Source organism: Lissotriton vulgaris, chromosome 7 (assembly GCF_964263255.1).
Source record: "Lissotriton vulgaris chromosome 7, aLisVul1.2, whole genome shotgun sequence".
In the NCBI taxonomy this organism is placed as follows: domain Eukaryota; kingdom Metazoa; phylum Chordata; class Amphibia; order Caudata; family Salamandridae; genus Lissotriton; species Lissotriton vulgaris.
Window position 1 is genome coordinate 1,670,388,381 of NC_141695.1, and position 26,264 is coordinate 1,670,414,644.

General features: G+C 43.4%; 1 protein-coding gene across 1 annotated transcript in view; it reads right to left on the reverse strand.

Moving 5' to 3' along the window:
• Nucleotides 1-4,870: 4,870 nt before the first annotated feature.
• LOC147706266 (purine nucleoside phosphorylase-like) overlaps nucleotides 4,871-26,264 on the reverse strand; it is a 73,156-nt gene continuing 51,762 nt past the window's right edge. The window contains exons 3-6 of the mRNA XM_086932714.1: nucleotides 16,308-16,411; nucleotides 12,307-12,482; nucleotides 10,478-10,668; nucleotides 4,871-7,424 (exon numbers count right to left, since the gene is read on the reverse strand). Coding sequence (XP_086788840.1) covers nucleotides 7,180-7,424; nucleotides 10,478-10,668; nucleotides 12,307-12,482; nucleotides 16,308-16,411 — 716 coding nt within the window. The 3' untranslated portion in view covers nucleotides 4,871-7,179. The remainder of the gene's footprint in view (nucleotides 7,425-10,477; nucleotides 10,669-12,306; nucleotides 12,483-16,307; nucleotides 16,412-26,264) is intronic.

Genomic DNA, 26,264 nt, shown 5'->3' on the forward strand with positions numbered 1-26,264 from the left:
TTTTGATAATTCTATGTTACTCTTTGTGGAATTACCAATAATTACGTGATTGCTCCTCTTCATGTAATGTTTGGGGGGGGGGGGGGATTATCCTACAGCAAGATCACATTTGGTGAACGCAAGCGTGGTAAACATCGTTTACCCCGAAACCGGAACAGCGTATTCCATTACAATGCGGTTGTTACAACGACCGCGTTGTTACAACGTAAGCCATTACCCCGCAAGTCGGAACAACAACTTGCTCTAGGGGTCAGAATGTGTTGGATTTAAAATCCAACACCTTCTCTACTTTTGCACAGGCTGGAGTTGGAATAGTAATTATGCTATTCCAACATTCTGCCCCCCCCCCTTCCAGAGCAAGTCGTTGTTCCCACTTGCGGAATAATGTCATGCGTTGTTACAACTCGGTCGTTGTTATGGCATGCGTAAAAAAGCGTGCAGGAAAACGAGCCATATTCATGTCAAGTCAATAGATCTTTATTCGGTATTTAAAAAATACCATAAAAGTACTTGATAAACTGTTAAAATCCATAAAATACAATTCATATGCCAGTAATTAAACAATAGACAAGCCATATTCACAAGCGGGCACTTGCTATTAATTTTCTGCTGCATTTAACACTATTTTAAGCGCAAAATGCACCCTCACGTGCATTTTTCACTAAGATAATGGTGCTAAATTACCGGCAGTAAGTTGGGGAAAAATCCTAACCCAAAAGTACAATTAGCGCTATCTCTTAGCGCAGAAATGTCCCCTCACATCCAAAATGGACCCACTGTGCATTTTTGCTCTAATAAATAGAGCTAAACACATAATTATTCTTCTCACATAATTCCATGCAATGTCGCTGAATTATCAGGTAATGCCACATGATTATGCTACATGGAATTACTTGAGTTATACCCAACCCTAGTTCTGCAGCTTGATTCTCATGTACATGGGAATCACAACACCGTCAACCCCTCTGAAGAAATTCCTTCGCCATGTGGTCCCTTCCGGTCTTAATACTAATTCTTGCAGCTCTTTTTCCCATGAACACATACACCCTTGCAGACAGCTGTGCTGTCAAGCCAGGCCTAAAAACAAATTACATTTCCTTAAAAACATGGCTTGTCAGACATGGTAAGCAAAGGCATTGCCTACTACAGTAAACGTTGGAAATCCATGTTAGAAAATACAACTAACACGTCTCCAAGCAGCAGGTCATTTCATGTCAAAAGTTTACAAACTACTCATTCCAAAGGCCGGGAAAGCCCAAAAACGTAATGAACTAAAGTGGGAAGAAGAACCCAACAATACGGGAATTGAACTCGACTGGAGCAGAATTCACGCTACAGTTCTTGTGAACAAAGTATCTCCGATCCTATCACAAACAAAGTTTATGCTGCTTAACAGGGTGTTCTGGACACCCCAAAAATGTTTAAACTTAACTTAAGGGATAGCCCAAAGTGCTGGAATTGTAATCAGGCTGAAGGTGACCTGTCACATATGTTTTTTCATTGCCCTTCCCTAAATAACTATTGGAATAGCATTTTCAACTACATAGAACATATTTTTAAAATCAAACCACGGAGAGAATTTATTTATGTCATTCTAGGTGCTGTAGACCCAGCTGTGATTAACGAGTATGACCGACAATTGTAGACCTGCTTCTCACCCTAGCATGTAAGGTTATTTTGTGTAAATGGAAGAATGCTGAGGAAGTCTCCTTTAATATGTGGCGGAATGGGTATCTTGTATCAGAGGGGTAGACAATAGTGCCTTACAATCCTCCCCCTGGCGTGCACCCACTAAAAAACTCTGGAAATCTCTGGATGCTTCCTCCTTCTCATTCGACCCCCCGTAGAGGGAGCGCTTGGTTTTCTTACTTGCATGAATGGCGACCCGTATATGTTATAAGAAATATAATTGATGGCATGCTACCTCCTACACCATGATATTGCAACACTGCCAAGAACTTGGTATGGGCTGTATTCGATATCTTGGCGTTAAGCACCAGTTTATGTGCTATCATTTGTAATTCTTCGCCTCATCTTACTTCAACCATTCAAGTATTTGTGTATTTTATACTTTATACTTTATTTATTCCTTGTATATTTTGTTCAGTCTTGCAAAACAATTTCATGGCTGTATATTACAGGTATAATGACATAAATGTACATCTTTGTAATACTATCTTTCACACCATTTGTCATGTGGTTCCAGTGCCAGCCATATCCGTATGTATCGTATGTAGCTTTTGTATTATGCTTTATTCGTTTACTTTCTGTTCATCTTATGTTCCTTTTCTTCAATAAAAACGATCTGAATACAAAAAAAAAATACTTCTCGACAGGCCTTTGCACAGTGTGATAACAATATACCCATAAAGACCTTTTGCTTTTAAAACAAATACAAATTTGGGTCTTTTCATTCACCATAACCTTTCATACTAAACAGATCACACTGATCGAATCGGACGTTACATTTCCCAATGAAACAACTCAGGTCTACAAGCACTCTTTATCAGTGTAAGAACACAGTTTCTCCACCCATTCAAATCCAGTAGGTTGGAAAATCAACAAAAGCCCTGCTCGCAGTAATGCTTCTTGAAAATCTTTTTCTGTTTATCCCGTAAGAACAAAAGTAAGGTGCCTATTGAATGCAGGGTCGTGGAAGATGGGTGTTTGAAGAAAGAGGGGAGATACAGTGCAGACACTGTGAAGACCAGAGTTACACAGTATTTCTCAGGAAACCAGGGTGGAAACCTTCTTAAAGTTTACCTCCTAAGATATCTTGTATTTAGCGTTCCCAGTTTAAAGTTTTTACATTTATGTCCCTAATATCCATATTTATTATTTTCATATTTTAGTGTTATTTATCCATATATATTCTTTGGTTAATGATAAAGTTATGCTTGCTGCTATTGTAGTCCCACATTGATTTAACTGAAAATTGTACACATGCAGCCATATGCATCAAGCTAAAAACCGGTCGCAAACGGGCAGATTCTCAGAATCTGCCCCTTTGCGACCGGTATTTTTGCATTTGGGATGCATCATCCCAAATTCAAAAATCGCAATTTAAGGAATCTCTAAATTGAGATTCCTTAAATGCAATGCATCAAAGTCAAAAAATTAGCGATTATGCTAATAGGAGTAGCAAATTACCATGAAGTTGAACTTCATGGTAATTTGCAAAAACATTGAAAAATGTACTTTTGTGCATTTTTCAAAGTTTCATGTTGCGCACACACATGCCCTTAAGGCATATGGGTGTGCAACATATATGCACAGATCAATTTCAGGGGTGCAACAGGGTGTCATTTTGACACCCTTGTACCCTTGAAATTGCACGAGCAATTTGCGAGTACCTACTGGTGCTCGCAAATTGCTCATGCAATCTCCAATTCCTTCGGAATGAATGGGACAACATTCCTTAATTGCGACTCGCAGTTTGCGAGTAGTAATTAAGGAATGTTTAGGAATCGCTATTTTTATAGCGATTTCTACATGCATAGGCTTTTGCGATTCCTAAATAGCGATTCCTTAAAAATCGCTATTTAGGAATCGCAATTCCTTCTGTTGATGCATGTGGCTGATGGTGTTTTAAATACCCCTAACAATCCGCACTCTTCTCTGTTTCCACTGCGTCTTATGTCCCCTCATGTCCTGCTTCTCATATAATGTATATTAACAAGAAATATCAGCGTCATTGTTGGGAAATCTGTAGTTCACCACCCCCACGCCCATCTTACTGACAAAGCTATGCCCCGAGTACTTCTGTGGGTGAGGTAGTGTGCAGGATGTTGTTTCATTGGCTAATGTCGTGATTGGGGGTTGACATGATGAGAGATACATTTAAATCCTATTTCCGGGTCCTCCTCATTGCATAGAATTATGAAGACATGCACCAAAGATCTTGGTGAGGGCTGTACAGACATTGGTGTAACTTTGACTGTACCTTTGAAAAAGATGTTAAATGAAACTTTAAATCTACATGTGTGGGTTACTTTGAATGGAGCTTTGGAAGAAATTTCAGATATTCCTCAGATTTGCTCGGTAATCCCACGGTATTACATTTTAATATTCTTAAATGTTTTCAAACAGAAACTCCCTGAGATGTCCTCAAAGATTGGCTCTGATGAGATGCCATGTTTTGTTTAGTTCATTTGTATGACGTTCTCTGTATTTAGATATGTTTTTTGTTCACACAGAGTCACATATAATTCAAAGATAGTCACTGCTTTTGCCACACGATGTACTATATACGGTATACCCTTCTTGGTGCCCCCTACTGAAGGAGGAGCCTAAAGTCCAGCATACAGCGCCTCGCCGTTCCTATTATAACCGATGTCAGCCATCTTGTTTGTCCTGTGGTTTTACCAGCCAGTCAGCATTCCAGTGATATCTCTCGGAATCACCACAGTTTTCCTGTGGCAAAAGCTGCGACAAGTTTTGTACTACATGGTGATGTTTTTTCACATCAGTCTGTAGTCTTTTGGAGTTACACAAGTAAACCACCACCTTTTTCAGCTCCAAAAACAGTTTTTATCTCTTTTTTTCTCCATTTTGACAAATTGCTACGAGGACACATTGAAACTTACTAACCAGTGTGTGGCATTCTCCCCTTAGTGTTTTGGCCACTGCTGCTCAGCCAAAGGGGCTGTGATGTCATTAGAATGCTGATGTGTGCCTGGTTGGGTGAATGTCAGTTGGAGTGCCTGGACTGAGCAGCAAAGTTGCTGCTCCTGGTGGGGTTTCCTTCACACCTACTTTACCTGTAACCTGAGACTACTACCTTAAGAATAAACCTTGATCGTGTTTCATCTTACTATTGGCTACCCTGCATCCTCATTTAACACTCAGTCAAAATAAATACAAAAATCAATAGAGAAGTTTTACTGTTAAACAATGTTTTATTTCGTTTGACGTGTAGATATAAGTGCATCCCGTAGGGTATAAAATATAACATTTCACACATTACAAGGCAGTCTCCAACATTTACTCACTGCAGCAATGCATCTCTTTCAAATTCAGAGCTTTTACAGTGTTAACATAATATTTTTAATAATACAGTACTTCAAATTTTAGTAATAAAATAAATAGAGCCTTCATGTCATTTAAAACACAACAGTGAAAGATTGGTACTGTGATACTGTCCAACGCTTAGAAGGAATAACTAAGAGGATATTAGGTAATTGAACCAATAAATATATTGTACTGAAATTAAATGGTTCTCATGTTGGTTATAAGGGGGTCATAAAGCGGTTATCAGAGTCTGAATATCTAGGTATGGTTGTACTCTGAGGGGCCCATTACGATCTCGGTCGTAAAGATTCCGACCTTAGGTCGGAGGCTTTACGATCAAGATCGTCGGTTTCAATTCTGAACGGCTGATATTAATACAATCGGTCAGAATGGAAACCGGCTGGTCATTCCGCTGGTCCCGACAGGCTCCAGGAGCCCGTCGGTCAGTCGGAGACTGGCCCGTAAACCCATAGGAAAGCGTTAACACCTTCGGGATTACGATGCTCGGCTTCCGACAGGCTTTTCATGCCACGCATTCCGACATGGAAAGCATGTCTGAAAGCGAGTTTGGAGGCCCCTAGCATGGCTCTCTTTTACTTGCGGCCTCCGGTTGAGGTGCCTGCCATGGATAATATGGGAAACTGGGGAATATTTACAATGTTTCCAAGGTGTCCAATCCTACTGAAATACTTTTTTACCTCCGAAAATTGCACACTCTGCCCTTCGACATTACCAAGAGAGGATTTCTACACCGACTATACCACAAGCTATAGTCACCAGGAGATCCTTCCCTCGATGGGAAAACAAACTTTTCCAACTTTTGTAATGAGAGGAAGGAATTCACACAATCAAAGCATAACATAACTATAGCAACTGATTCAGAGAGGTCCCCATTTTCAGAAGAAATCCCAATGCAAATGATACATATGTGGACCACATGAAACAGGTGAACATAGGAAGAGGGGTTGGGTGGGTTTGGGGGAAGGCTCCGCTGGGCGGAAGATGCCAGGAAGAGCCCAAAGCAGCAGATTCATGAAAGAACCCCGAGGGGCCAAGTAGCACCAGTAATGTCCATGGCGGCACAAGGGAGGACGCTTGAGGGTATTTGTTGGAAGGCCACCAAAGGGAGGTAATGTCTTGAAGAGCTTAAAGAAAGAGATTGATGGGAGAGCCCTCTGCGGAGCACTGGGAGCCGGGTGACAATGGAAGTGCCCATAAGATGCAATACAGAACAACGCCTAATAAATCCACTGACCCATCAGTGCCTCCAACTGGCCACTGAAAGGAGCTATTTACAAAACTACCTCTGAAAAGCGGACACGTTCAGCGGGTGCTCAAGGCCGCTAGTGAGTTCCCACTCAAATGTTTTAAACATGGAGAACTAAATGACTGCAAAAGTAGCAGGAGAAGTAGTTCAGGTCATATTTGCTAAGTATAAGCAGGGCCACTGAAATTAGGTGGCAAGAGAGGAACAAATTATGTAACAACGTTAAATAAATTATATGGTAAGAAATGGCGAATCATGCTGTCTAATGGAACACATTATTTAGGCATTAATTATTTGCACCTAATTAGTTCCATTTTAACACCTACATTCAGCAACCTGATAAAAAAAATGACCTCTCTCTGGGTGGTAAAGAGCATGCCAGTGCGCTGCAACATGTGTGGCAGTGTTTTAACAACTTTTGATACAAAATTTTTTATTGTTAAAATCGACACATTATGCAGACGATGATGGATTATGTGGAAAGTGTGTCAAATCAATAGCTATGCAGAAAAGCTAGCAGCCACAGAATTGCATAATTCTGGTGGCCCTGGCTATAAAGAGCTGTGCCAGAGTTTAGTGCTGAACAGGCCTATGTGCAATGAAGTAGTATTACATCCCATCCCACCTAATAAGATGGGATGGGATGGAATAAGTTATCTCGACAATCCAGGCAGCCTCACAGAGAGATCTGCAGTCATCTGAGCTCTCCTGCTAGCTTTGGCAGTCTACTGAGCTTCTTATGGTGCTGCCTTAGTCTAAGTGTACTAAGCAGGCCCTTTCCTGCCCACAGAAAACTGACATGCATGTCACCAGGCCAGGCTTGTCATATTTTGGTTAACGCGTGGACACAGGAGTGAGGGACTCCACTTCATCTATTAACTCAAAGGCGGCTAAAGATGGTCTCAGAGAGACGCCTCTTTCTCCTCGCAGATCATGTTGTTGTTGTTGGGGTCAACAGTGCCCACCAGCTCTGTGATCAGCGTCTGCAGGGTGGCTGCCCGCATCTTGCCTATCTCCAGCACCTCGTCGTGGCTCACCTCCTCCTCGCCTTCGTACTCCTTGACCACCCTGTTGGTAATGAGCGAGATGCCGAAGACCCTCAGCCCACAGTGCTTGGCCACCACCACCTCGGCAGCCGTGCTCATCCCTAGGATCGGGGAGAAAAGACAATTATTCCTGCACTCACCAAAGCCTTGAGATCCTTCTACAGTTTTTTGAGTAGAGAGTTTCATGCAGGCTTCAGACACAATCAGGTCTTGTGGGTGAACCAGAGTTTGTCATGGTAGAGACAAATGTAGGGTCTGAACAGAGTAACCCACAGAACAGCACATGCAGAGAAAGAACACGCGTCCCTCACAACATACACAACTCACACAGGTGCAGTTTTGCATGCTTACCACACTCGCATAGAATCTGCAAACGTCTCACTCTGTGAAAAGGTCCTGTCGGTCAGGGATATGGGATACAACCTAAGAAAACCAGCTTCTCAGACCCTATCTTGAAAGCCCATTCCATTCAACAGAAGGTTGGAGATATGGGTACTTGCTCATTTAGCTCCATCTGCATATGAACAGAGGGAGTGTCCTCAGAAACAAGGCTGCTTGGAAACTACAAGTGTGTGAACAGAAATGTCTAGATCTTTGGAAGATATTTGAACGGCGTGGTGCACTTGGGGAAAAGTACCATACGATATGGGACAAAAAACAGACATTGCTGGTGACGAGCAAATGTGGAGTCGAAAAGCCTGATTTAGAGTTTAGCAGCCTCGAGACTTCGCTAAAATGCGACGAATATCCCGTCCGCTGTATTACAAGTGCCGCAGGCTATTAAAAACTTATTATGTGGTGAAAGGGACATCTCCCACATTTGTTTGTGAATATCCCCATTCGCCAAACTCTAAATCAGGCTCCTAATATATGTATGCAAGCGCCTCATGTGAAGGGGATGGCAATGTAAAAAGAAACAGTATGTTTGTAAGTTATTGTGCCGCAGAATGAAAAGTATGGTTTAGCTGCAAACCAATGGCTATATTTAGGTTTGATGTGTATACGTCTTTATATGTCATAGCTTATGATTTCTGTCGCATGTGTGGTTTTGAAGGCCAAATAATTAATTTTATGCTTTTGCATCTTGCAGGACGTGCCCACAAGAGACTATGGGGTCCAGCACCCGCGAGCAGTCCCTGTTATTCAGTACCATCTTCTGGTAGGAAGACTGTCTTGGCTCGTCTGGCAACTTCTCAACGTCTGAGCACCATGGCCTTAACGCTGCCTGAAGGACACTGCACGAGGGATCGCGTGTTAGAGGAATTGTTGTTTGCAGATACTTGTTTACGGGTTAGACGATGCCAGCTCCATGCATCTGGCTTGCTTTCAGTCATTCGCCCTAAGAGTTTGCTGATTAGTTAGTTGTTGATCATCCTTTGTGACAGGTCACAAGGGGAGAAGGCAAAAGAAGCCCAAGTCTAAAACTAAAAGAGAGGGGATTTTTGTGGAACATCACAACAGGCTCTTGTAAGAAAGGTCCTTGCCAGCAGATACAAAACTCTTCTCCTTTATGCTAAGTTATCTATCGGTTACAGGCACCTTATCTGTACAAGCCCCAGAGCTGGAATACTTTGCCATCTCAGCCACTGTTAGACCTGTCTGCACTGGTGCATACTCAGCCAGAGGTCAATTTGAAGCACACATTGCATATATGAGGATAGTAGCATAGGGCCCCACACTCTTCTTCACATGAACAAAACAGCATTCCATCATCATCCAACGAGCCCAACACATTCCAAAATGCCAAATGTATGTTGTGACATAACAAAACCTCTAAGTCTCTGGCACGTAATCACCAGCACAGGATCTGCCCACCCCTGCCATGCTACAACTGGACACAGGTCCACTCATTCTCAAACACACAGAGGCTTCAGCCAATGTTCCTCTGACCCCAAACGTTTGTCAATTGAGCTTTACCATTTACAAAGACAAGTTCCATTGTCCACACAGTACTCTCAGGCACCCAACATTTTGAAAAGTGTCCTTTCGTGAAAGGGAATTTAAATCTAGGGCTGGCTGCTACTTAAACTCAGGTGCTGAAAGTAGGAGTGCAAGGGTGGTTCAGCACCCCCATACTTACCATTTTGGAGTTCAAAAGGTGAAAGAGCAATAAAGATGCATTTACATTTTGTGTTTTCAAAGCCACAGGGAAAATTTCAAGCTATTTCGACAAATTTCTGGTTGCTTCTTTCACATGGTGATTGGTGTTTACTTTTCTTTCTCAGGCTGCAAATTGAAAGCATTTGGTAACATAAACTATGCGACAAACTTCCTGTCATAGTTTTAGTATGAAAGGGACGACTGTAGCACGTCTATCTTTTTCTAACACGCAACTAAATTTATATGGCCGTAAATCAGGTGTCTCCAACCAGTCCATCACAAGCTACCAGTAGCTCACTGACACCTTCACAGTAGCTCACAGCCTTGAGTTCATTTTTAAATAAATCAGTGCTTCGCTTCTTCACCTTTGTACACCAGCCTGGGTCATGCATCTGACTGCTCACTGAGCACTGCTCATTATCAGGCCCTGCTATCTACAATGTGAAGATACTAATGTAAAATAAACACAGCCTTCCCTTAAATTTAAAAGGAAAATGTGTCCCTGTGCTTATTTAAAAATGAACCCAAGGCTGTGAGCTACTCTGAAGGTGTCTATGAGCTGCTGGCATCTTGCGATAGACTGGTTGGAAACACCTGGTCTAGACCTAATAAATAGCTCCCCTTGAACAGAAAAGATGGAGAGAGCTTTCCAGAAAGAGCATGGGTTCTCTGCTGCTCCAGAGAACTCCTGGCTTGTACATTTGGTGAATGTTTGTACTTCTCCAGTGTGAGGCAGCAAGTTCTGTGGAGCATTATTTCCAGGAATAGTGATGTGACGGTAAGGAGAGCTACCCCACCTCACTCAAACACATAATCTGTACACCACTAGCCAAGCACTGTAACAGAAGGGCAATTACCCTCAGACAGCAGGAACATACCTCAAATAGACAGCAGCAGGACACCCATTACCCACACACAGCAGGCACACTAGAGGCAGAACTGTTAGCTTCCCTCAAACACAGCAGGAGCAGCACTGTCTGCAGCTGTACAGAATGTACAATTTTAAATAGGCACTAACATTTGAAAGCTGCAGCGCCCAATGAGCCCAACTTACCCACTGCATCTGCCCCCAGTTTATGTAGAAAGCGCGCCTCTGCCACAGACTCAAAGTTGGGGCCCCCCACCATGCAGTACACCCCCTCGTGGACAAAGGACGAGTAGCCCAGCCTCTTGGAGATATCCCGAGCCGTTTTACGCAACTTCTTGTCGTAAGCGTCGGAGAGCGGCGGGAAACGTGGACCGAACCTGTGAGGAGCAAGAAGAAATATAAGTGGCTGGTTCTCAAAAAGGCCATGAAACCAATAAACGGATGCATTAGAGGCCAAGAGTGGCTAATGGGGGGGGGGGGGGGGGGAAGGGGGGGGGGGTGTTGGGATTAAAAGGCTGCCATGAGATGGTAGGGGCTGATACTTTCCCTGAATAGAGCACGGCGAACCCATCAGATTTATGTGTAGTACCACATTTGTTTGGGAAAATGAGTTTTATTGAAGTTACTTAAAACCATAATAACATTACAAGTGCAAATAAAATACTTTGGCCCACATGCATCAAAGCAAAAAACGGTCGCAAACGGGTTGCGAGCGGTATTTTTGCATTTGGGAGGCATCATCCCAAATGCAAAAATCACAGTTTAAGTAATCTCTAAATTGCGTTTACTTAAATTGTGATTGCATTTAAGGAATCTCAAATTGAGATTCCGTAAATGTAATGCATTAAAGTAAAACAAAATGCGATTTTGCTAATAGGGAGAGCTAATTACCATGAAGTTGAACTTCATGGTAATTTGCAAAAACTTTGAAAAATGCACTAAAGTGCATTTTTCAAAGTTCCATTTTACACACACACATGCCTTTGGGGCATGTGTGTGTGCAAGATGTACTCATATGCAGATTTCAGGGGTGCAACAGGGTGTCCTTTTGACACCCTGGCACCCTTGAAATAGCATTCTCAATTTGTGATTCTCTAATTGAGAATCGCAAATTGAGAATGTCTTCCCATTAATTCCTATTGGCCTCTAGGCCCATAGGAATGAATGGGGAGGTATTCCTTAATTGCGACTCGCAATTTGCAAGTCGCAATTAAGGAATGTTTAGAAATCGCTATTTTTTAAGCGATTTCTACATGCATAGCCTTTTGATATTCCTTATTAGCGAAACCTCATTTTTCGCTAATAAGGAATCGCAAAAGGCATTGTTGATGCATGAAGTACACAACAGAACAACACACACCGGCCTTGCAGTATATACACAAAAACAATTGTAAAATGACATTTTCCATTACATCAAGGGCTAAGACCATTGATGAATTTATAAAAGGTACTGAATATGTAAATGCATTAATGCCCCCCTCCATATATCTGACTAGTGGTATTTCCCTACACCTTGTGGCACAGTCAGAGAATTTAAGAGCCAATACAACAATCTAATGAGGATCCTCCTGGTCATACTGTACTCTAAAGGTGGACAAGCGTTCTCTGTTTTGGGTCCTTCAATCTGGAACCCCTCATCCCAGAACCTGCAGTATGCATTCAGTCTGGCCGTCTGCAGAAATGCCCTAAAAACCAACCTGTGTTAAGGTAACTTCAACACAGCTGTTTCAGGAAAACTTCATTTTTGTTGTGCCATAAAAGTGTTTTAAACCAGCCAATTGAGAACATTACAATAACTAAGGAGGGAATTGTCCATTGCTGCTGCCTCCATGGTGGAAGATTCTTGGGGACCAAAGGTGTGCTTTGAGGCATTTTCTAAATAGTGAAGAATATTAACACTTTCTCCAGTTCAACAAGCTGATGTAAGTAAGGGTCATGGTTTTGGTGACTCGCAGTTCTCTGTGTGTAACCTTCTCCAATTCCCCACCTTACAATCCTGGCCCTGCTTCACTAACCGGTCATCATTGGGTCCCAGCAGCGGGTTCTGTCCAGACAGGCCCAGCAGGTTGATGTGATCCCGGATTATCATGAGGTCTCCAGGACAGTACTCATTGGCCAAGGATCCAGCGGCATTGGTGACAATCAGGACCTGCACCCCCAAGAGCTTGAACACTCGGATAGGGAACGTGACCTATTGAAGAGAGCGCATTTATGTAATTATTTCTGGTTTGCAAGCACACTTACTAAACATGCCATACGTACATACACAGACAATTCCAGTAACTACACAAAGAACAAATAGAAATGATTGGATGGATGCATTCAATGAATCTACAAATTCCAACCTGGTCAGGGTTGCTAGTGTTGACGTACTACTTTTTTTGCACATACGCGGCATGGCATAGTGAATGAGTTAAGGTTAGGAAATCTGACGATTTTCATGCATTAAGGAAGGGAGCAGGCACAGAATTCAGGGTGGACAGCCTTTACAACGCGGTGTTTACAACGACATACCTTTACCACACATGCCTTCACCACGAATATGCCTTTCCAACGCATGCCTTTACAACAAAAGGCAAGTATATTTAAGGAAAATTATGTGTGTGTGTGTGTGTGCGTATATATATACATATATATCTCCAGCTCGTTGGGGTTGTGTCCAAAAAGCGAGACGCACTATGGTGTCAGGAGCTAACCCCATCGCTTTTATTTGTACAGGTAAACGCGCTGTTAGGTGAATATAAAGCAGCTGACCTTGCCGACGCGTTTCGATAATCAATCTTCCTCCTAGGCTTGCAGGTCAGGACAGTATTGAAATCCCCCAATCCCCAGTCATTTAGAAACATTGTGTGCCCCAATGGGCAATGAGAATTAAAACGTTAGCATTCTGGGAAATGGAGTCCAATTAAAATCCTGTATGGATACTGCCATCTCTCCATGCAAGTAACAGATTTTCACATGAGCCCCTAGCAGCGCGTTCACCTTCAATCCATTCTTACACTCCACAATAGGCGCTTGCTCCTCATGCACTTCGTGGCCCCTTCATAGATCCGGGACAGTGCGCCTCAGCGGCAGGACGGCTGCTAAAACATCCAGCTCGTTGGGGTTGTGTCCAAAAAGCGAGACGCACTCAGGTTTAAGGAGCTAACCCCATTGCTTTCATTGGTACAGGTAAACGCGCTGTTAGGTGAATATAAATAGAGGGGGGTGTGGCCCGCAATGCTTCTTTCGACCGTGCCTCTGAAGAAGTTTGATAACGAAACGCGTCAGGCTTAGGTTGTGTGCTTTAAAATATCAAGGAAAGCTGCCAGTATACCAAATAAAGCTTGTTAAGGGGAAGAGCTGAACCGCGCTTGTGTGCTGCTTGAAATATGGACACCCTAGGAGCTGTATGTAATACGCGGCGGTCCAGCCGCGAAGCGGGCACCACCCCAGGACTCCAGGGGTCAGGACTCAACATGTGGAGGGCGATTCCTGGATTCAGCAGTGCTCCTTTCCTTGGGGCTCATGGTGAGCTTTAAACTGGCAATTATTACACGAGGCATCCAATTGTGGACTGAAATGGACTACATGTCCCAGAAAACCTACATGTTTGCTCATCTAGCGCAGCTGCATATCAGCGCATGATGTGGTTAAATACAGGGGGTGTGGCCCGCAATGCTTCTTTCGACCGTGCCTCTGAAGAAGTTTGATAACGAAACGCGTCAGGCTTTGGTCGTGTGCTTTAAAATACAGAGAAAAGCTGCCTGTATACCAAATAAAGCTTGTTAAGGGGAAGAGCTGAACCGCGCTTGTGTGCTGCTTGAAATATGGACACCCCTAGGAGCTGTATATATATATATATATATATATATATATATATATATATATATATATATATATATCTATATATATATCCAATGAAGAAGCCCGATATCGAATCCACGACAACAAAGCAGGTACGAACCACTCAATGCAGATTTCAAAGTAAGTGCTTTATATATATATATATCACATTTGCGGTTTGGGAGTGCGTAGGGCTATAGGGTGGGAAGGGTGTTTATAGAGTATGGGGTGGGTAAAGGTGTTTTTAGGGTTTAGGGTGGGTTTGGGTATTGGGCGGTGTCGGTGTTTTAGGGCTTAGGGGTGTGTAAGGTTATAGGGTGGTAAGGGTGTTTTTAGGGTATAAGGGGTGGATGTGGGTATTGGGAGGTAAGGATGTTTTTATAGTTTAGTGATGGGTAAGGATATTGAGTGGTAAGGATATGTTTGGGGGCAGGAAAGGGTATAGGGTGGTAAGGGTATTTTTAGGGTTTAGCGGTGGGTATGGGTATTGGATAGTATTGGTGTTTTAGTGTTTGGGGGTTATGGCTAGGTTTGGGTATTGGGTGGTGAGGGTGTTTTAGGGCCTAGGGTAGGTAAGGTTATAGGTTGGAAAGGGTGTTTTTAGGGTTTAGAGGCTGGGTATGGGTTTTGGGTAGTAAGGATGTTTTTAGGGTTTAGGGGCGGGTAAGAGTATAGGGTGGTAAGGGTGTTTTTTAGGATTTAGGGGCAGGTAAGGGTATTGGGTGGTAAGGGTGTTTTAAGGTCTAGGGGTGAATACGAGTATAGAGTGGTAAGGGTGTTTTAGAATTTAGGGGTGGGTAAGGATATAGGGTGGTAAGGGTTTTTTTAGGGTTTAGGGGTGGGAACGGGTATAGGGATGGTAGGGTATTTTTTAGGTTTATGGGTGAGAAAGGGTGCAAATGTTTTGTTAATATGCTGTCAGTCGTGATAAAACTTCACAGTTCTTAATTGCTGGGAGATCAGTTTTCACTTTTCCAAACCCATATTCTAAATCCATATGTTCCTAAAGGGATCATAATAGGAATATTCGTGTAGGTTCATCACTGATCACAAAGCCCCTGTGTTGACAGAACTCCAAAGCAATTTGGAACTGTGGAGTTTTAGCATCATTGACATCATATTAACAAAACAAGTGCACTCTGAGTCCTTACTCACTGTTTAACTATCTCAGTGTATTTAAACTCACCAGCATATGACCCTCGTAATTTGCATATGATTAAGACCCGTCTGGGTCGAAATGGGTAAGGCTATACCTGTGGGTTACCTGCTGAAATATAGAACTTGCTTTCACCTACTCTCGACTGGAGGGCTTGTTTCTCATGAGGTGACAAACATGTCAGGTTTTGCGTGATATATATATATATTCATTCCCTAGCCCATATTGTTTTCCCAAGCTCTTCCAATATGGCGCCCGTACTTACAATAGATAGCACTTTATGCTATATTGCAGTCCTACAAATCTGTTTACCATGAATTACTGTTTGGCGCGCAATGTGGCTTGCTGCCGTTTTAAAAACACTGTGTGAGCTAACCGTCAGATATCAGTGAGCAAGGGCATGGACGTGCCCGAAACGCGTCTGATGACATGCACCAGTAACTTAAGAAAATAAAAAAGCATTCGATGAAGTCTGGCTCTGGCTATTGATTTGCTGTCAGCGTACCAATCTGTGCAGCAACGCACACAGAAGACGGGTTGGATTTGGATATATATATATATATATATATATATATATATATATATATATATACACACACACACACTCTGGGTAGTTCTCAAGTTTAGGTGGAAAACAACTCCAGTATAGAGCACTCTCAACGCCAGCAACACTCTAGATCTGCTCACCTCAAATGTCTGCTTTTCTATCAAAGTCTTTAAGCATAGGATTAGCACAGTGCTATCCACGCCGAGATAGAAATGGACAAAGTCTTTTGGCATTACACAGTAAAGGATGCGTGGTAAAGGCATGTGTTGTTCCATTGTACATCCGAGGGGCACGACATGGTTGTAGTCCTAATTAGTGGATATGGAGCAGTGGCACCAGGACAAGGAAGTCGAAGGACACCAATTCACCCGAAACATGACTGTCCTGTGCTACCTAACTGGGGCATAGAGGCCATTTGGACCAGAGCAAGACATAAGAGACAGTAGTGTTAACAAGAGTGCTCAACGTGCGACCAATACAACACATACCTTCCAGAGCGGGTACCCCTCATACATGTGGAAACGACCTTTCATGCAGACACAGAACTTCCCCTGCAAATCTCCAAACACCAGCTTTCCAGCATGACCGGGTACTGTAGGGCATAAAAGATGTGTTTTAGTGAAAATATGAGAGGCAGCAGGAGAGAGAGGTAGAAGCATGGGACAAACATTTCAGTGAAGTTTCACTGAAAAAAAACAAAGGTTAAAGTAATGTTATATTTAGGTGAAATGTTATGGAACAATGTAATGTTTTAAACTCTGAAAACCACAGAAATTCACCGGTTATAGTTACAGTTACCTCAAGTAACTATAACTGGTGTTTTAAGGTAACTATGTCTCGGTCACCTGCTATGCATGGTTTTCTCATCAATAATTTCATTGCAACTGTTGCAGTTATATTATCAATGATGTAATAGAAGATTTCATGGTTGATGTCATATGTGGGGTAATTAGCAGTGTACAGCAAAGGGCGCAAGTTATAGTTACCTTAGGATACAAGTTATAGTTACTTGAGATAACTGTAACTCTAACTGGTTAATTTCTATGGATTTAGACTTTAAAACGTTATGTTGTTACTGAACATTTCACCTAATTATAACTCTACTTTAACCTTTGTTTTTTTCAGTGAATTTCTACGGTTTTTTAAACGTAAAGTCACAGCTAGTCCCTTATTGGAGGCTGCGGGGGAAGCCCAGGGCCCCTACAGCCCCGCCGGCCTCCCTGCTTGCACCCACTGGGGGTGCAGCGGGAGCCGGCATTGCTCCAACCTCTGTAGCAGTTTTCTTTTCCTCCCGCTGGGTGGGAGCAATTTAAAGCATTTCCCTGCCCAAGAGCAGGTTTGTGCTCCTTCCAAGTGGGAAAACTTTACATTTTCCCTGCCCACGTTCGCTGACATCGAGCTTTGGATCGGGTTCGCCGCAGAACGGGCATACAGTGAATTGCCACCCAGCCTGGATTGTGTTCCATTACTACATCGCTCATACCTATAAGTTAAGATCCCTTATTAAATTTGCACAAGATCCGCCAATTGTAGCTAGTTACAGGCTCCATGCGCTCTGTGACCCCGCCCATATTGTACGAGGCACTATAAAATTCAGGCTTGTATTATACCCCTCCATGATGATGATCCTCATATGGTTTTAAAAGGATCGAAACGTTGTTGACTTATTCAAACACTTTGCACATTAATCCAATGTGATAAAACAAGTGCATTAACTGTTTTTTCTAAGCTTGCCACAGTTATCCCTACATTTCCACAAGCTACCTTTGTCTTGCCTGAAATGTTTTTGTCCAAATGTAATTGTGTGTTTGTGAAGGATGTAGGATTGTGTTCCACTGTATTGATGTGCTCCTATTTGTTTTTGCATTTATCAATTCATGAATTTGTTTGCCTGGCTGGACATCATCAATATAGCACTGATAAAAGTCTATATTTATCTCATCATTATTGTTTCTTTAAAGGACCATTGTTTTTATATAAAACTGACACCCAAGGTCCTTATCTACCTTGCGGGTTCCCTTGTTTCGTTGAAAATAGGGAAATAGACATTGTCCTGGGGGTTAGGGACCCCAGCACACTATCACTTAGCCAGCTCCGGTGGATGGGGTCTCTGGGGGCCATTGTATGGCTCGAGGAGGAGAGCTGCGCGGCCCTCCTCCCCTTTAACGAAGTTTTGGCTCCATGTGATGGGGTCCTAGGCCCCTCTCCAAGGCCCGGTGAGAGGGGGCGCACAGCCCTGGGGGATGGGTTCTCCTGGGCCTTGTGGAGCCTCGCAGAAGGGGGAATGTACCCCCCTTTTAACCTCTTCGCTGGTGATGACGAGCTGAGCTCGTCATCAGCCACGGTGGTCGTGTGCGGATGACGAGCTGAGCTCGTCATGTAACGCGGCTTTTTTAAATTTGCGGGAAAAGCCGCCGCAGCAATGCGGTTAAAATTATCAGCCCTAGGGGACGGAGTCCCATTGCCTCATGAAAGCTTGTAGAGAGGGGTCACATGCCTCCTCCCCCTTATATAAATGCTGCGCCTCCCCCTTCCGGTCCTGGCTGAACCGGAGGGGGGGGTAAATTTGCTGCAAAATGTTCCTTAAAAAACGTTATATATATATATATATATTCCATCTGTAAAGCACCCAAACTTGGAGGCCCACATGCAGTGTTGCAATCTTTATTTTCTGCCAGGCAGCTCAATGACAAACGACACCTGCACAGCAAAATACTTCGCCGTCAGTATCCTACGCGTTTCGGGCGTCTTCCCGCCCTTCTTCCAAGGTAATGGCATGTACGGAAAGGTAGCCAGCAGGTGGTTTAAATACTATGAATTGTCCCTCCCATCGGGTGTCTGCCCAGTGCATTCTGGTTATCGTAGTTTCATGGCACTATACCTCTAGTGGGATGCCGCTGCTGCTTCCTTCAAAAGTTCTTATATTCCCCACTGGGCACTGTGTCAGTTCGTTGGATGCCTAAGTGTTTCTAAGTGTACAAGACTCATGCAATTTTGGGAGGTACTAGAGCATCCGGTAAATTCCAATAACACCAGGTGTGCTATTTACGGGGTGCTCTGTAACCATACCATCTTGATGTGTGCACCTGAGAATGGGTAATAACTTGTATGCTCGGTTCCAGGGTGCACACACTCAGGATGGATCGTATTTGTTGGCACGAATGCACCAGATTTAACCTGGCAGAAATAATGTGGGGGGGGAAAACCCAGGCCCGCTACTACTGCACCCAATATATTCTCAAAGCCTGGGTTGGCATTTGTGCTGTAATTGTAAAGAGGCCTTTGTCATTAGGATTTGATGTAGTGCACACATTCTCATGGGCTTGGCTGACATACTGATGTGCAGGACACCTTGGCTCCTCCTTGGCTGAGAGGAAAAAAGCCCCCATTTCTACCTGCCTCACTACTCTTTTCAAAATCTTTTTGTTTTGCATTCCCGCATTAAGGCAGATTACAATTATTCAGAGCCCATTTCAGGAAACTGGCCTTCCAAGATGCCACTCTCTAGTAGGTAGCCACCATTTCAGAGTCTGTACTACAGAGAAGGACCAGTGGGCAAGATGAAGGTCAGGTAGCGAATGGTTTCAGTTTCAGGCTAGAGGAGTGCCTTTCACCACCTGCGAAGACTGGAAATATTCCCCAGAGTGGGGCTAAGCTGGCAGTGCCCACATACCTAGACTGGCTGCTTATGCTTCCATGAAAGTCTGCTGTCAGAGGGCTTCTGAGCCACTGATCACTGGATGCTACGAAATCACTTTAAACTCAATGCATCACATGTGGCCAATCATATGCAGAGGTTGAAAAAAGCAATGTTCAATTGACAGCTGACCCCAGGAATTTTGGGTTCCACCAACAACTTCAAGGAAAGTTATACATTTAGGAAGTATCATCGACTCTGCCCTCCCCATGGGCACTTAATATAACCAAGTGACTAAGTATGTGTCTTCGTACCATGCGTACACTACGATTTAGCTTTCCATGTCTAGGATTCCTGCACAGGATCTAGGCATCTACCTCCCTTGCCATATCATGACTGCATTAAGCAAATGGTCTGTACCACAGGAACTCACTTACAATAATGAGATACCTACAGAGAATTTAGATCACTGTGTTAAGACAACTCCGACAATTAAATATGTGGGAGAACCCCTCACCTATTTTGAATGCCATCCTTTGGGTCCTGATAAAGTAATGGGGTTACCCTGTGTCCCTCAGAACCTGGGTCTATATAATATGAGCTACAATTTGTTCTGTCGGGTGATACAATTGCTTAGCACGATCAAGACTTGACTATACAATACAACAGAACAATCTTTGAACTGAAGCACACAGTTATCAATACATTAACACTCCTTCTCTACAATAAATGTAAGACACACCACACAAAGTAATTATTTAATTTGTTTATTCAAAATTTGAAAAGAATGATTTCTTTCGTATATGGCTGTCATGGATTCATGTATTGATTACTGTATGCTTCTCTTCTTTGGTTCCCGGTCACCAAAAGTGCTACTTTTACGATCATCAGCATCATCATCAAGACCATAAATGGTAAGGGTTCTGCATTTATACATGTAAAGCTGAGCGGGTAATCTCAGAAAAGGACCTTACAATCCAGAGTGCCACCTTGGCTAACCGTACTGTGAACTCGCGTCTGGTGAGGGTAAGGGCCATTGACAACTACCTGAATTCAGCAGGACAGGGAGGACCTGGTGTGGGGATGCTGGTAGAATCTTGTATGTGGTGTCACCTGGAATGCTTACAGGGGCCTCTGTCCACGAGTGTTCTTTCTGTTGCAGTTGCCGCCAGTGCCTTGGGATGCTCTCAGCATAGATGTCTCTCTGCATCCATTATTAAATACGCCTTCACAGTGATGCGTACTGTCCTTTCATCAGTGGCGACAGAAGATGGGATTTAATTTGACCACCCAAGAGGACTCTACTAAAGGTGCAACTGAACCGAACTTTGTCAGGTACCGGTTTGAGCCTTCTAGCATATGTGTCGGCTTAATGGCTTGGTAGTTTAGTCTGCCCTGTTCCCATGATGCACTGGGCCAGGGACAGACTGATTTGCATATAGCCAGGTTCTGAGCTGGGATGGGGCAGTGAGATAAATAACGGTGATGGATCAAGCCCTGATCTTTGGACTGGGTAAGAGTGGTCTGCTCAATTCAGACACTCTGTTCATCACCACCCCCTTTTGTAAATCGATTTTGGCCACTATAGGTGTGGCAGGGTATACTCAGACATGAGTCCCTTTCTCACTGCTCCATCAGGATTAAAGCAAGCCGGGCCGAAGACGGCTGAAATGCCAGAAACCGGTCCCCGGTAGCTTGTCTCCTTTCTGGTAAAGAATTGGCTTGGTAGTTTAGTCTGCCCTGTTCCCATGATGCACTGGGCCAGGGACAGACTGATTTGCATATAGCCAGGTTCTGAGCTGGGATGGGGCAGTGAGATAAATAACGGTGATGGATCAAGCCCTGATCTTTGGACTGGGTAAGAGTGGTCTGCTCAATTCAGACACTCTGTTCATCACCACCCCCTTTTGTAAATCGGCTTAACGGCTAGGGCGTTTGACCTAGAATCTGGGTTCAAGTCTTGGCAATTATGCTGAACATCCTGTGATTCTGGGCAAATCACTTAATCTCCCCGTGCCTAACAAAAATTAATGTGTCCTCATACAATGCAACTGGTGCTAAGTAAAGCGCCCTGATACCCGATTGGGGTCAAGTTTGCGCTATATAAAACTCTGTAATAACAAAACGTAAGTACAATTTGTTTATTACCCCAAGGCACATATTTTTTGGAAAGAAAGGGTACAGAGAGCGTCCATTGCACCCTCTGGCAATGAGGTGTGCTATTTAATGTATGACTGTGATATGCAGTGTGCTTGGGAGGCAGCTAATAGGAAGTCTGTTGAAACAGGATCAAAGAATTGTGAGCCTATTGTCAGGAGGGAAAGTCATAGACTTAATGTTGGGGACTGGGTTTAGTTAAAAAATCCTATCTTTCCAAATTTTTGGAGTCTCAACAAATTGTGGGAAGTACACAGAAATGCAGTGAAATTATCCAATGGAAACTGGTGGAATATCTCTCCTGTTGCAAGGGATCCTTCCAAGATGATTAATGCAAACAAGGGTATCTTTCGGGGGGATGGGGTTCCCTCTGTTTCTTCTGGGGAATGGGGCCAACAGGAAAAGCACTAGGGTTCGTGTCAGACCCAGTAAATGACATGATTATATTTAATTGCTTCATTTTCATTGTTCTCGGTTTTTGCTAAAATGTTCAACACTTTTGTTATGTATCTTTTCTGTTCATGCTTCTGTTGTCTTATCGAAAAGGGGGTGGTGTGGTGATGCTGGTAGAATCTTGTATGTGGTGTCTGCTGGAATGTTGACGGGGGCCTCTGTCCACGAGGGTTCTTTCTGTGGCAGTTACCACCTGTGCCTTGGGATGCTACCAGAGTGGATGGCTCTCTGTATCTGTTATGAAATACTTAATTGAATCACCTTCACAATGATACATACTGTCTTTTCATCACATGGCTCCTCCTGTCTAAGACTACAGGAAATGACCAGACCAGCCCTGCTGCCTGCCATTCTTTAGGGATGGAGGCACCAGTGTCTTATAATGAAAAGAACTGTGCAATAGACATGCTTCACCCCTCCAACACCATCAAACCAACTGGAGAGAAGAGGCTTCAGAGAAGTATGAAATGCAGACTCCCTTAAACAGCTTCACAAGGAACGATGCTAGACATGGCTGACAGAATTAATTGAATGATGCCAAATAATTGGTGCCTCATTATAAAGAAAAGTGCTACGCAAACAAATGATGGACAGAATGCGGAGTAAATCATATCCACCCCCAGTCAAGAGATCTGGGTTAAATCCATCGTTCATTTGCTCACCATGGCACCCCAATTGGGACCCAGCCACATGCAAAGCATCTTGACCCTGTTCCTCATGGGAACAGTCCAGCTCGAGCTGACAAGCCAGGTCCTTCCTAGACCGGAAACAAGCATCCTGGGACCGTTTCCTAGGTAACACCGCTCATCAGCCAGGCAACTTAAGTTCTGTAGTTGTGACTTTTAACAACTGCACTGTCTATCAACGAAAATGTGTGAAATTGAAAGTAGTGACAAATGCTGAAACAGAAAAATAATGGTAAGCATGCAATCTTGGAAATCAATGGCAACCCATTCACAATATCCAAAATGTAAAAATATGTCAACAAATAGTGAAATGGTTTCTAAGAGTATTCTATATAGTTGACAGGGATTTTGCAGATTCAGTAACGCTTTGACCACTCGAATTTGACTAGGTTCTGTTTGCTCGCCTTCTCATTTGGAATCTTTTCTGAATCTTAAAATCATCCTGGGGGCCAACCTGGCGGCTCTGTCAGATATGAGTTCCAAGCAGTAAGATGTGGCACAAATGATCAAATGAAGAATCCAAAAGATTTTGGTCCAGCAAATGCTCTGACTAGGTTAAACCTGAAGTCTGTGGACCGAATCAAGCTCCTGGAAGTGGAATAAAATGTATGGACGATCCTGTCCAATCAGAAACAGTTAATATAGGACGTTCTAATTAGGAAAACACTTTTTTGTAGCCCTGCTTTGAAGTATGGTCACCAGGCTTACTTTTGAGCCAATGCCCAATCTAAAGATGGTTCCCTGATTGTAACTGTAAATTTGAAGAACAGTCATTTTTCCACTTACAGAATGTCTTGGAGTCTTCAGAACAGTTCTATGGAAAAAAATGTGCAGGTGTACCTCAGACCCCAGTCTTTACAGGTCTACGCAATTAGTTCCTGTTGACCTTCAAATATCATATAGTTTAGAAGCTTCATCAGGATTCAGAGGAATCAAAGGGCCCTCTTCAAGCCATATGTCCCTGGAGGAGATGACCTTTGTAAGGAAGCAAGCTTTTCACAGTGAAAGAGACCTCAATAGCCATGGAGGTCAGGTTGAGAGGGCTGAGTGGTTTAACCCAGGATGCAAAGTCTTTCTAAGAGATTACGCGTGGACAGGTCTGAGACATCGCCAATCATTCCTGGACCGGTATACATAAGTCTTCAAATGTTAGGTCTGACCAAATACATTTGTGGCTGAACTATTTATTTTAAAGGGAAATCCAGCTATGCCGCTGGATAATGAATCTCTATCCAATGCTAAAACATTTCCACTTTTGGCAGTACAGCCTTTTTACCCAACAATTTAATTTACAGTGTTCTGGGCTTTGCTTTTAAGCAAATCAAGCCCCATCAGGACTTCTGGGTAAAATTTACTTTAGTAAGATTTATGACATTGCGGAGGGCGCCACAGACGAGATGGGTCTTGTACATATGCACCTAGCCCTCATGTTGTGCTTTAACGAGATAGAGGTCCAAAGGGCTATAGAGGAGATGACAAAACATAAAGCACCGGGACCTGATGGCGTCCCTGCAGACTTATACAGCACCCCACTTAAATTCTGGACGAAGACATTAACAATTGTCTTCAACTCCACTAGCACTTCAGGGTTCCCCTCGTCGTGGGCCCCCTCCATAATAATACCCATATTCAAAAAAGGATTAAGGAGTGACCTCGCCTGCTACAGGCCGATTTCCCTGATTGACACTGCCGTTAAGATCTTGGGCAGAGTCATCCTGCATAGACTGGAAGACTGCCTGAAGGAGAGGGGGGTCCTTTCCAACCAACAATATGGGTTTACGGCCAAAAGAGGCACCCTTGACCAATGTCAAAATCTTTACATGCTAATCAGAAAATACACCCAGGCCAAGGATGGCCTGTTATATATGGCCTTTATGGACCTTTCTTCGGCCTTCGACCTGGTCAACCGAGCGTAGCTGTGGTTCATTTTATATAATTTAGGGATTGACCCGTCGCTAGTAAATTTTCTGGCTGTCCTCCACCAAGGACTTTTAGCTTCTATCAGAGTCAACAAGGAGGGGGGATGCACCAGCTTGTTTAGGTCCAAACGAGGCGTCAGGCAGGGCTGCATCTTGGCACCCCTCCTGTTCACCTTATATATAAACTCACTGGAAAAATCTTTGGAGGGGCTACATTAGATGTACCGCGAGCAGGGGACTCTGCGGTGCCAGTACTTCTTTACGCGGATGACGCGGTGCTATTGGCCCGCACAGGACTGGGGCTGCAGAGACTCCTGGATGCATTTGGGGAATTTATGCGCACTTTAGACCTTTAGGTAAATAACAAAAAATCGCATGTCATGGTCGCAGGTAAACGACCAAAGACCCTTAAAATAAAACGCTTTACCTGCAATGGGGCGGATGTATCCAGGGTTTCTGTATTCACATATCTGGGGCGTCATTTTTGACGAAAGGGGCACTTGGGGACCCCAACTAAAAGCTAAAGGCACTGCTGTTACTAGATCAACCTCAGCCCTCATGGGCTTTGCAAAACATTTGGGTTCACGTCCCATTGAAGCTTTACTAACAGTGTATAAGTCCAAATGGTTGTCTATAGCATTGTATGGCGCGTCATTGTGGGGTTATTTGCCCCAAGGTAAATTGCAGATTATAGAGAACAAATTTCTAAGATCCCTATTAGCGGTCCCCCAATCCACTCCAGTATTTTCGGTGCACTCTGAGCTAGGACTCGGTTATATCGCCGATCAGTTACACTTGGCCCCACTGATTTGCTGGGCCAAAACTTGGCTCAACAATGAGATTACATTGAACCACACTATTTTAAAAGATTGTATGGCACTAGATTTGGCAAACAAAATTGCCTGGCTAGTATATATTAAAGACACTCTGTGTAAATTGGGACGGCCAGAATTATACGCTTCACCAAACTTGCTGCAGAAGGGTGATATAAACTAGATTAAGTACAACTTTCTGGAATTAGCTGTGCAAGAACGGGAGGCAGTGGAGGTGCAAAAACCTTGTGTCAGGGCGAATTATATGTTTCTGGCCACTCCACTTATTGAACCTTACCTAAAGATCGTTACTCTCCCTTTCAGTCGACACCTTCTAGTCAGATTTTGATTTAATATTATACAGTTCTCCCTGGGTCATTTTCCAGTATGGGGAAAACCAGATCAGTCCATTCCCTGCAGTTGTGATAATTTTTCTGATCAATCCTCAATGCACTTCATCACGTTCTGTGACCATTATGCTGATATCAGAAAACAGTTTCTGGTACCACTGCTGAGAGAGGCGGGTTTTACACAAGTCCGGCCTGCACTCATGTATTTACAACTGTTGGGCAGCACCCGGGTAATATTTGGAGTTGCCTGCTTCTTGGTTGCAGCTATGCGTATTAAGGCCAAAAGATTGATGGTGAATGTCTCTGAGGTGTGACTCTATTTTAGCTAATATTTTATTCTCTTGTGTATGAGGTTATTTATCCACTTTAATTGTACATTCATGATGATGAATTGGTTAAAAAGGCTATTTTTAATTTTGGAATAATGTACT